This window comes from Strigops habroptila, chromosome 1 (genome assembly GCF_004027225.2).
Source record: "Strigops habroptila isolate Jane chromosome 1, bStrHab1.2.pri, whole genome shotgun sequence".
NCBI classification, from domain to species: domain Eukaryota; kingdom Metazoa; phylum Chordata; class Aves; order Psittaciformes; family Psittacidae; genus Strigops; species Strigops habroptila.
The window spans coordinates 29,317,121-29,329,410 of NC_044277.2; the positions used below are offsets into that span (position 1 = coordinate 29,317,121).

Here is a 12,290-nt window from a genome sequence, read left to right on the forward strand (position 1 = left end):
CTTTTTCATGCCGCTGCAACTCAGCTTGTATTAGCAAGTAGTATAGCACAGCATGGGCAGATCTGTTGTGCGGGTGCTGTGGACTCAATGTCCAAAGGTGCTTTAGTTAAAGCTAGATCTAACCTAGCTGTGGACCCAAGGCCTATTAGCAGCTGGCACACAATAAGCATGTTCCTGAAAGGCAGCTTCTGTTTTATTTCAGCCAGAAGAAACCCTGTGCAATCTGAAAAAAGCTTAGATGGTATAAGAAAATCAGGAAACTCACTCCACAAGCGCACACTCCCCAGCTGAACGGCAGAGCTACAGCACACCTACCCACTGAGCCTAGAGATGAAGACCAGAGATACGCAAACCCCTGAAGCAGTTACAGAATGAATGTCAGCTCCTCAGCACAGCTGCTTCTCCAGAGCTGCTCCCTGTTGTGCCACACTACTTGATAACTATACGGACGCATCTTGTAATGGCTTCTGCTCACGTGCCAGATGCACACATCCATAGCTCCAGTCTGCATTACTCTACATTGTCACAAGTCACTGTGGTGCTCATGCATATACGCTGTAGGGTAAAGCATGAGTGGAGTGGCCACATGCCCTCCTCCACCGGGCTGCTCCACTTTGGCTATTGCCTGCTCGCACCTTGGCACTGCCAGCCACGTGAATGGGCATGTGCACCAGCACGGGCAGAGCCACTGCAGGGCCTCAGGAGAAACGGCTTATCCCTGCCACTACTGAAAGGCTTTATTTCACCCTTGTTTTTGAGCAATTCTGGGGGTACAGGAAGAAACTACAGCCACCCTTCCTTCCACCAAAATAAATAGAGGTTCCTGAACCCTCCCAGAACTCAGGTTGCTTTCAAATCTCTCTTTTGTCACCGGAACACAAAAAGATCCAAAAATACTCTATACCCACAGGTGCAAGCGCTTTTTTTTTTTTGCTTTTATTTCCCTCTGAATTCTAGCCCTTGACCCTGGGAAGCAGAGGATATCTACAGTGCCTTGATGTTTGAAGGGGGCATATGCTTTAAAAAGCTTGTCAAACAGACATCTAAAGAACTTGGTTCCAGCTATGTCTCAAATCCACCTTTGACTCCTAAACTGCAGTAAGTTTTCAAAACTGTCAATTCATCTAGAAGTGATACACGTAAATGGCAGCACTTCAAATATATACTTCAACTATCCATGCAGTATAATAATAATTTAAAAAATGAAAACCTGAACTTATATTGCCCCAAATCCCAATTACACTGTGAACAGTCTGCTTATAATTCTTTGTGTCAACTGCATCTGTTTAGAAAACAAATATTTAATCTTATTCTAGCATTTACATTAAGCATAGATCCTTACAGGAAAAAAAAATCCTATGAATTCACTCTCTGGATTTGACTAAACAATAGTTCGACAAACAGATACTCCCTCTACTATATGTCATTGTGGCATCTCTTTCCAATCTGGCTCACAAGTTTGCTTTAAGAGTTTCTATTACACTAGCCAGGATTGCTCCATTTTGTAGTTTCCCACATACCCTACAATAAACAGCAATAAAACTTGACTTCTGTTTGTGTGTGACAATCAGACGAGGGAAATCACCAGAAAACCCACAGAATACCAGGTCAGAACGGACCTCAAGGATCACCTGGTCAAACCTGTACACATTTCTAGCAGTGGAGCATTTTTTAAAAGCCATAAAAGTTGCACAATCCTATTTTCCAGCACAACTTGATGGAGGTGGTAGTCCCTATGTACAGAATCTTTCGCTAGCGTTAAGAAAGGAAATTATAAAGGCCCTTTCTCTCTGTGCAACCAGAAAGAACCATCATCGACCACCAGTTCTCACTCCTCGATTTTGTGCCTAATAGTGGCTACAGATTAAATGTAAACGTAAGAATTTTAGTTTCTACTGCTGGTAATGATCCCCAACAAGCATGCAAACACCATGTTACATACTGCATGGCACAGGAGTGCTGTTTCTTTCTCTAGCCAAAGATACACTGTCGTGCCCTAAGGAACAGAATCAGGTTTAAAGCAGATTACTGCTTTAGTAACTTGATTGGTGTGCTGCCTTTACTAAAGATCCTATCCAACACACCCTTATAAAAGTTACACTGTCATGTACTTTATTCAAATGACACAATTGACATTAAGCAATATTTACCTGCTTCTTCTTTAATAAATGACAAATCTTCTTCTGGATATGGGACTGACGGTTGCAACACTGAGCAATCTTCCGAGTTCTCTTCAGTATTAGGTGGTATATTATAAATAAATCTCTTTGCAGTTTGGTTTTTCCTTCTTGCTTTTCCAGGCTCTTGAACCGATTGTCCCTGTGCACCCATGTCATTCCATACAAAAACTTTTCCCTCACCTTGAGATTCATTCTCAGCCATTTCAGGTGAGCTGTCCTGGACCCAACTGCAGTCATTCATTTGGTAGCTTTCCATTTGGCCCTCATCAATCGAGTAACCATCGTTCTCAGTTTTTATGCTACTTGCCAGGTTGGTAAGGTTTCGTGTTGCCCAGAAGCTGGCAACTTTCTGATCCCTTGGAGACAAGCCATCCCTACTAACAGATCTTCTGTTGTAATCCACTACAACGGTCTCGGGAGCTTCTGATTTTATGCTTATGTTTAAGGCATCTTTAATGAAGTTGCGGCAGGACTGGACAACCTCCGTCATCTGAAGGTAGCTGGCCACCGACATCACTTCAATGGCATTTTGGCTCGTAAGCACGAGGTTACCAGAATATAAGAAGTCCAAGATGACAGAAAAACCTTGAACAGCAACAACGTCTAAATAGGTAACAGTGGTTTGGTTACGGCTTTCTTTGTTTGTAAAGCAATACAGAGTCTTAAAGAAGCGGCTGCCTGCAACCAGGATGTTCTTGTGAGCTCTGAAGACCCTCCCACTCACCACAATATTAACATCACAAAGAATGCCTTTCTTCCTCTGCTCGTTGAGCTCTTGCAGGAGCTGATAGCAGTAAGAGTTCTCATTTGGCCTGCTGTTAAAATCACAGTATCCTTCATTATTCAGTCCTGCCGGCAACTCTGACTCCTGCAATTAAAAAAACCACAACCATAATTACCTCTTAATGAATGCTCTCCTTAGTCCTCCAACACTATAATACGGATATGAACATAAGATGATTTTATTCAAATGATTGTTATTTATGTTCTTGGTCACAAAGGCAGGCAGGATATATAATTAAAAAATACATTTCTGAAAACTAAGTATCACGATCTCATTCTGCACCGTCCACCCCCAAATTTGACACAAAACCAGAACCAGCAGAATTCCCTGAGGGCAAAGGAAGTGACATTTCAGCCAAAAGTAAGAAGATTTAGTTAAGTGTAAAGTACTTGTTTTTCTTAACCCACATATATTAAAGATTCAGGAGTCTCTCTTCAAAAGTTTTAACTAGATGGTTCTCATATATCCAACCCCCTGCTCTTCCCTAGAAATCTCCATTTAAACAGGTAAGTAGAACCCTGATAAATGATTCAACATTTTCTCATGATGAAAGATGAATATATAAAGGTTAGGTCTGTATCTCCCAATCTGGCTTGTATGTTTTAAATAAAACATGTCACTGAAGCAGTTATAATAGCAGATATATTTCTCATACAGTTCTACAAATCAGGCATTTATTCTTTATTTTCTAACTGTGCCAGGGTTAGGATTAAACAGCTATATTACATGACAAGTGACAGAATATTGCAGTGACCGAACGAAACTTAAGCTTCCCTTACATTATTTAACTGTGATTTTCTTGAATCAAGCTTCACTGCAACTTTCTAGTAGGAACACCTTTAACTGGTACATACTTATTACACAGACAGTATGTAGTTATTTATCTCTCTATAACCGTTTTAAGATGGGACCTCAAATGTGGTTTAAAGATTTTGCTAAAAGCAATATCAGACAATCCAACACCAGGAAATTACCTGTTATGAAAGATTAGTTCAGACAGTGAGAGGCTCATAAGTAACAAGAGATCTGAACTGGATTTTAGAGCACTTAGAAAACCTCTGACTGATGTTTAGACAATGAGAACTCAGAGCTGCTACAAAGGAACAGCTAGGAGAAAGCAGAAGACAACAGAGACTGGCAGGTTTGACACCATGCTTACATTGACTGACGCATGCTGCCATCAAGAGCAGCAATGATGACAGTGTTCTATGCTGGATCTCCAAAACTCTCTCTTTTTCCCTAGCAAATAAGGACAAAACTGGCTGGCTCAAATATGGTTTCAGATGAGAAAAGATCAGACTTTGCAGAATCCATCATTATTTTCACCTCTCATATCCTAAAACACAGGAAATCGCAGATTTGGGGGCTAGAGGTATCATTAAAACTCAACTGCCTCAACATTACAGTTTGCAAGCAGCACTAACAAGGTAATGTTAACGCTGTCATGAGCCCATGATCGATACTGGAGCTAAAACATATGTTGCAGAGAAGTACTACCCTTAATTTGGGACTATGGCAGAAACCAGCTATGTTAAAAAATAAGAAGTCACTTTCCATCACACAGGAATTAGTGCATTGAATTAATACTCACCTCAAGTTATAATCCCAGTGTGGATCCCTGGGATGACAACAAAAAGTGCAACTACATCTTCTAAAATGGTACTTACATCTATAGGCAGCAAATAATGCCCAGCATAACCAAAACAGAAAGTGTACCATTTCAGCATCTCCTGCAGAGAAATTTCAGTTTGCCGTCACACTGAATTTGTGTCTAAATCTCTACCCTACTCAGAAAAACACTTGTGACAAGATGAGGCAGAAATAAAAGCAATTAGCTTTTTATGTGAAAAAAGGCAACAGATCTCTGTCCAACCTTGGCTTCATTTTTTTTTTTTTTTTTTTGTGTGTACTTCCTGACATACCCAAGTACTCCATCAGATCAGAGCTCTGAAACAGAGAGTACATCCCAAACGTGTGACAGCTATGTGTATCACTAAGTTCTCAACAGATTTTGGATCTGGACTAGCTTCCTGTCACTCCAGCAACAGAGTACTGCGTAGTTTCAAAACACCAATTACACTGACTTTGGATCTGATTAAGATAAAATTATCGTACCCTAAAGTGTTGTCACTCTAGTCAAAGTCAATCATCAGTGACTCGCACCTCATACAATTAATGTTAGGTAGGTGCTATGATAGCTGACAATTTCATTCTCTGAGAACATGTTAAACACCACATAAAATTTAAAAATAATCTGCAGCCGTTTTCTTTTTACAAATCTGATTCAAAAATTGAGAGAGATGATATATAACATTTTAACTGAGCATGTGAATGTATTCAGTCAAGCTGACAAAAAGAGAAATTGAGCTTTACAATGGGGGGGTTTTGTTGTTGTTTTCCTAAGAAGAAAACAAGCCAGCATGGAAAAAGGAGCTGCAAATCACAGAAGTGCTACAGAAAAACAAGACTGAAGTTTTCATTACGAGAAGACCAGGAGACCAAGTGAAAATAAGAGACATTATGCAACTAATGTCCAATCTATAGGGAGGTGTGTTGGTGGAAAGAGACTGGTATTACAGCTTCGCAGAAATGAGTACATAAAGATTTTTAAAACTAACTGTAATACTGGAAACAACTGTTTGCCCATTGGTATGGAAGTAGCTAACCCTGCTTTAGCTAACCCTAAAGGAGCCACACCTCAAATGAAATGAAACTGTTATCAAGCCTCTGCACAGCAAGTGTGACAAGTACAACTGACATTTACCATGAGAAAAGTGAAATAAACAATGTCCCTTGGAGAGTTTTAAGCATCTCCCCTTTGTGCAGAACAAGTATGATACAGTTCAACAGAAGTTAAGGTGCAGAAAATCATTACAGAAGATCAAAAAAGTGTATTTTCAAGCTTCTGTTACTTTTGCTGTGCTCATGGCACATCATCATAAGGGTACTGTTTTTCTCATGAACATCACAAACCAATAACATTTGCTTAGACTGTATTTTCAGAATACAGACTAAATACTAGCACCACCCCATATTCCTATTTCAACACCAAACTACCTTATCCTTTAATAAAAAATAATAAGAAATCTAGACTAAAGATCAGGAGTATTTCAGTTTTGTTTGTGGAATCTACAGCATTATAAGTCTGAAAAACTTCTCTCTGTAGGTGAGATCAAGAAGCCATCTAACAGAACAGAGACCACTCAAGGAAACTAATGTCATCCTCATTTTCGGTCAAGTTAGACTCATCTGAATACACCCAAAGAAAAATTACTTTCGTATGTATAATTCACTAATTAGACTTGCCTAAAAGCTAACAGGAGCAGAAACAGATGACAAAACTCTGCTACTAGAAACTTGCTTTTCTTTCTCTGCCTGTGTCATCAGCATACTGTCCCCTGGGAGCAAGAACAGTGAAGGGTGAAAGGAGAGAGTTAAAAAAGAGAAGCAAAACCAATCTAACCATAGGTTCCATCTCACATGGAATGAAAAGTAGTTATGCCACATTTTTGTAATCCCTTCCCCACTACCACACCTTACTCTACAGCAGTTCCCTATGCCCCCACATTAATTCTTAGCCTGAAAAATGGATCCTCTAACAAAAGTGACCTACCAGGAGCACATGCTGCTACAGAGAAAAATTATCTTAAAATATGGTCCTATCAGCTGCACACATGATGCTCTGCTACTGTTTTACATGCCCTAGCATTGCCCACAGAAATCTCTCCGATTTCAAACTGTTCCATTAAGTGCTTAACATCCAATGGAGTAGATTGAGGTCTAGTAAAAGCACTATGTAAAAAACCAAACAAAGAGTAAATGACTGTCCTTACTCTGAAGGCCTGACTTCCTCCTCAACTTCTCTGCTCTGCTAAGAGTAATTCAAGAAGTTAACTTAGAACACTACAGTGTAACTCTTACATCTGAAGCACGACTTCTATTCATGACAGCTCACGAAAAGCAAACAATTACAGTTCACATGGAAAAAATAACACATCAAAGGCCTTCCTCCTTTTGAGAGCTTCTGCTTTAAACCAACATGCCTGCTAGGCTGGAGAAAGCTTTTCTGGCAGTATTTCCAAAGCTCAGCTCCAAATTGTGTCCAGAGAGAAAACGTTTTAAGAAGCGTCTTTGAGAGGAAGAACCCACATCAGCCAATAAATCTGCATCTTGCGGATCTAAATTCATCACAGAATTGAATTTTTTACAGTGATTTCCCAGTAAGTGTCTATTTCTTAAGATTTTTTGAACACAATAGTCTATTTATTAAAAAACCAAAGGTAGTTTAAAGCAGATTGTATCTTTCGCTGAGCTCTAAGATGGAGACAGATTATTTTAAAAATTAGAATAGAAAAATAAGTCAAGATTTTTGTCTTAGAAAGAGGCACCAACTGACAGCTCAATACCCTCGAATTACAGCAGCTGCAACCACTTGTGATGTATTTTGGCATTCCAAATTAAATGTATCCCAAAAATAAACCAAAATCATCACTCATTTCTTCATGAGTGTAATATCCAACAGACCTATAGAAATTCCCACTGCTTTACTGTCTTAACACCTACAATTTCCTTTTCACACTCGAATAGTGGCATTATGCCATATGTTTATTAGCAGCTGCTAAACATGCCCTGCAGTTGAAGCTTGTCAAGTCAAGAATACATGTGTGTTGTCTCTAACACAAAGGCTGAAAGATCTCTCCCAAGTTTCATTAAATCTAAAACGGCTTTTCTGCCTCATTATGTATGTTGGAAATATGGTCAGGGTACAAATTACCTACTTTTGTTCCAAGTATCTGGTATCATAGCATTAAGGAAAAACCGGGTCTATTGTTTTGGTATTAATTTAAACATGTGTATCAAGAAATTCAAGTACTATTAGAAGTGTGAAAGGATATGGAAATTAAACATAAAAGCCAAAAGAAACAGAGATTGTTGATCAGATTTTTGATTAAGCAAGTGTAACCTCAAACTGCACCACAAAGAAAACTACACTGACTCCTGAAAAACTGCAGTTCCTTCCCTTGCGAGAAGTTTTCAACTGAAATGTAATTGCACAGGGATGCACCCAGCAGTTTTCCACTTGAAAACACCGATCTCGGTACAGCTACCTCACAGAAGCTTATCTTTAATACAGCACAAAAGAACCACTGATGCATCTCACCTGTCCTGCTGTTTCACTTATTACAGTTACTACAAATACTTTTTCTTAAACTCTCAGTGGTATAAAAGCAGAGGCTCATTTCTTATAAAGATACCCATGACAATGAAAGGCTAATCTTCAAATAAATACTTACATGAACTTTTAAGCTACTGTGGCACACAAGCCAATAATACTTTGTCCCCCTTCCGACCTCCCAGTATTTAGCAGTCTTACAACAGACCAGGGATAGGAACACAGAAAGAAAAAACTACGAAGTTCAGTAGGAAAAACTGTTTGGAATAGGTTTCAATTTTTTTTTTTTTTTTTTATTTATTTGTAGCTTACTGGGAGCGAGAGAAACTTCTGAAGTGTGACATGAAGTAGCCACATCTAGTGACGCATAAGGCTACGCTATGACAGGACATACCTTTGTAACTCAAAGTTAGAAACTAGTCAACAAGATGGTAAGGAATATACTGCAAAATCATTAAACAAAAATATTGTTTAATGTTTAAAAACAAAAACAAAAAAAAGATAGAAAGAGGTAAAAGAAACTAACTATGAAAGTTTCAAAATTAGAAACAAGTTATTTAAAGCCAGTTTGTCTGAAAAACAAACCCCAGATTGGAGGAAACTGATAAAATGACCTACTGCCATGAAACGTCTGTTAACAATAGCTGCCTTAGGGATACACTTACTGAAAAGGTAGTATTACTCATCTCGAACATGACTGTTTCATTTGTAAATCCAAAAATGTTTTTGATAACTGATGTTTATGCTCCGTAAGGTTTTCCTTGCAGTCCTGCAGCAGCTTCACATAAAACTTGCATATCTTTTCCAACTAGCTCTAAGAAAGCATATGTTTACTTAACATTTTATCTGCCATCCTGATATCCTACCCAAACATTAGAATAGCAGCTCTTGTCCAAGGTACCCCGAGCTCCTTTAAAGCACTCAAGCAGTAAGCTCAATTTAACTACCGCACTACAATTTGGACTTCAGATACAGCCGTACAACCAAGGTGGGTGTTTCAATTAAAACTGACTTCTAAATAGTGAAAAACAGAGCGATCGAGGGTTAATTCCAGCTAACAACTCCAGTTCAGCCTAACAGCTCACGTACTAGCCTAACCTGAAGCACATCGGCTTGTGCCAGCTGGCAAGTTTAGCACCAGCGAGGCGATCCGAGGGAACTTTCGCGGTGCAGCCGTCCTTAGGAGGAAAGGCTGCAGAAGGCTGGCAATTTAGCTCAAGTATTCTATAGGAGCTTTTCATCAGCATATGTTCTGGAGTTAACCCTGCCTTATTCGTAAGAGCAGCCAGGAAACGTAGTAATTTTAAGTTTAGCGGGGAACACTAAGAGCTTCGCTAGTCCTAAAGCATTAAGGAGAGCTGGCATAGTAACATGGCTTTCAGGAAACCACATGTTTATCTCAAACACACACCAAGAAATTGCAGACTTCTTGCTCAGTAACTCAATCTACAGCAACGCAATCGGGAAGAAAAAAAGGAGCAGATTTCAAAGAACATCTTGACTATCCAGAGTTATCTGATCAGTGCGCGGGGACCACACCGTTAAGAAGAGCAGAGTAATTCTAACTTCGCACCGCCAAGTACCAGTTTCACACGCAGTCGGTAGCCGGACACTACCCCCTCCCTCCCCGGTACCGCAGGAGGAAGTTGTAACGAGTGTTTTTAAATCAGTGCTGCGACACTGCTATTCGCACGCAACTTTTTTTCCCACGTTGCTGGTTTATCTTCGCGACATGAACTAATGAAAACGGCACCCGCTCCCTCCGAACGCGTAACGTTAACCAGGCACAGCCATAAACAATAGTTCGCGCTCCGGGGCCGCAAAACGGCAACGCTGACCGCCCGAACCCCACGGGAGCGTCCCCCCAAACCGAGAGCGGACTCGTCCTCCGCTCCGGGGACAGCGTGCGACAGCAGCGCAGCGTGCCGAGCCCGCCAGGCAACACCACACGCAGGAAGCCATTTAAGTAAGTTAACACAAGTGGGCATAAAAAACGGCCACCTAAGCGAAAGGGGAGCCCGTCCTCTCCCCAGGACTCCGCAGGAACACCTCCTCCCGAGCCCGACCCGCCCCAGCCCTACCTGCTCGGGGCTGACGGGCTCGTTGAGGCGATGCTCAGCGGAGAGGTGGTGCCGCAGGAGCAGGGTACGCTTGTAGTTGCGGGTGCCCTTGCAAAGCTCGTCGTGTCCCCCGGGCAGGGGCCCCCCCGCGATGATGACCTCGGGAGGCGCGGCGGCAGCCAGGGCGGCCGTGCACCAGGCGCAGGACATGAGGCCGGTCTCCTGGCAGTAGTAGAGCCATGGGAACTCCTTAAGCCAGGAGCCCTGGAAGGAGATGTGCAGCTTCTGCAGCAGGGACTTGGGCCTGGCCAGCGGGAAGTGCTTGATGCTCTCCCCCTCGCCCGCGCCCACGCTGCTGCCCTCCGCCTCGTCCCCTCCGTCGCCGCCGGACCGCCTGCTGCTGCTGCAGCTGCCGCCCTCGGCGCCGCTGCCGTCGCCCAGGCTGCCCCCTTCGCCGTCCTCCTCGTCGTCGCTGCTGTCGCTCAGGGAGCCCCCGTCCTGGGCCAGCTCCTTCCCCTCCAGCAGGCCCTCCGGCTCCAGGCCCTCCGCGCCCTCCAGCTCCATCTCCTCGTCTGCCCCCCGCCCATTGAAGTGCTTCCGCGGCCAGGCCGAGGCCTCGCAGCCATTGTTAGCGGCAGAGGGGGCGGCGAGGAGCCCCCCGCCGCCCCGAAAGGCCAGTGTCCGGCGGTTTCTCTCGGCGAACATGGGGCCGGCGGCGGGGGGCAACACCGCGTCCTGAGGCAGCAGCAGCTCCTTCTCGTCGGCGGCGGCCTCCAGTTCCTCGGCCTCCAGCCCCTCCAGCTCTACTTCCTCGTCCGCCCCGCGCCCGTTCAGCGGCTCGGGGTCCTGCCGGTCCCAGGTCTCGGCCGCGCCGCCGGCGGCCGCCGCCGCCGCGGCCGCGGTGACGAGGCCTCCGCCGCGGAACGCCAGCGTCCGCCGGTTCATCTCCGCGAACATGGCGCGCGCGCGCCCCCCGCCCGCCGCCGCCTCGCGCCCCTGCCCCGCCGCTCCCCGCCCGGCCGAGGGCTCTGCCCGCGGGAACGGGGGAAGGAGGCGCCGGCTGCCGTGCGGGAAGGGCGGGGGTGGCGGCCGCGAGAAAGACGGAGTCCGGCCGCTCCCCCCACCCCCGCCCCGGCCTAGATCACCGCCGCAGGCTGCCCACAATGGATCCCGCTCGGCGGCGCTTCCGTCCCGACAGGCCCCGGATCGGGTCGAATGGCAAATGAACAACGGGCTGTTCCCACAATGCACCGGGACGCCCGCCGCAGGGGAGGGGGAGCGCGAGCGGGGGGCGGGCAGGCGGGGGGCCGGCCGCCACACATGGGGCGCGTCACGCGACCCTGCACCGCCCGCGCGCCCCGCCCCGCCCACCGCGCGGCGGAGGGGGTGAGCGGCGACACCCTCCCACCCCCCGCCCTCCCGCGGCGGGGCCGCAGACCCCGCTCCGCTCCCCGGCGCAAGCGCAGCGGGGTGGGGGGGCCGGCCGCGGGTCCGCGGGGCTGCCCGGCTGGAGCGCGGCTCGGCGGTACCGTTAGGCGCGGCGCGCGCAGCCCGCACGTGCCGGCGGGGCGGGTCCCTCCGCTGGGGCGAAGGCTCGAGGCGCGGCCGGGTGCGAGGCGCGCTCCCGGCGGGCGCGGGGCCGCGGAGAGCAGCGGTGACCCCGAGCGGCGTCCCGCGGCACGGGGAGCGCGAGAGGGGCAGCGGAGAAACTCCTGCGGCATCGCCTAGTGAGAGAGGAAGGGCGAGGAGAACGCAGGAAAACGGGACGAGTGATGCTGAGGCAGTCACTCTGCGCCTCACACGGGCGCACTGGTGCCCAGCCGGTTCCCGAGGAAAAGAGGATTGACTTCCCTAAATCCGCTTCTCGCAGTGCTGCTGCGGGTGTCACACACCATGGAACGGCTCTTTGGGTTCAGATCATCTGCACAGTGGTGTCACCTCCCAGCCTCTTCGGCACCCCCAGTGTGTTCACTGTAAGAAGCAGCAAAGGCCTCGGTGCCGTGCAAGCACTCTCCAGCAGTCACAAACCACAGCCCATTCAGCCTGCTGGGAGGAAAACTGACTCCATCCCAGCCAGACCCAGGGCAACAGGC

General features: G+C 46.0%; 1 protein-coding gene across 1 annotated transcript in view; it reads right to left on the minus strand.

Annotated features, from left to right (window-relative positions):
* The window catches only part of ZBTB10 (zinc finger and BTB domain containing 10), a 29,854-nt gene extending 18,410 nt beyond the window's left edge, over positions 1–11,444 (minus strand). Inside the window, exons 1-2 of the mRNA XM_030501387.1 lie at positions 10,219–11,444; positions 2,151–3,048 (exon numbers count right to left, since the gene is read on the minus strand). Of these exons, the coding sequence (XP_030357247.1) occupies positions 2,151–3,048; positions 10,219–11,154 (1,834 nt within the window). The 5' untranslated portion in view covers positions 11,155–11,444. The remainder of the gene's footprint in view (positions 1–2,150; positions 3,049–10,218) is intronic.
* Positions 11,445–12,290: the final 846 nt, after the last annotated feature.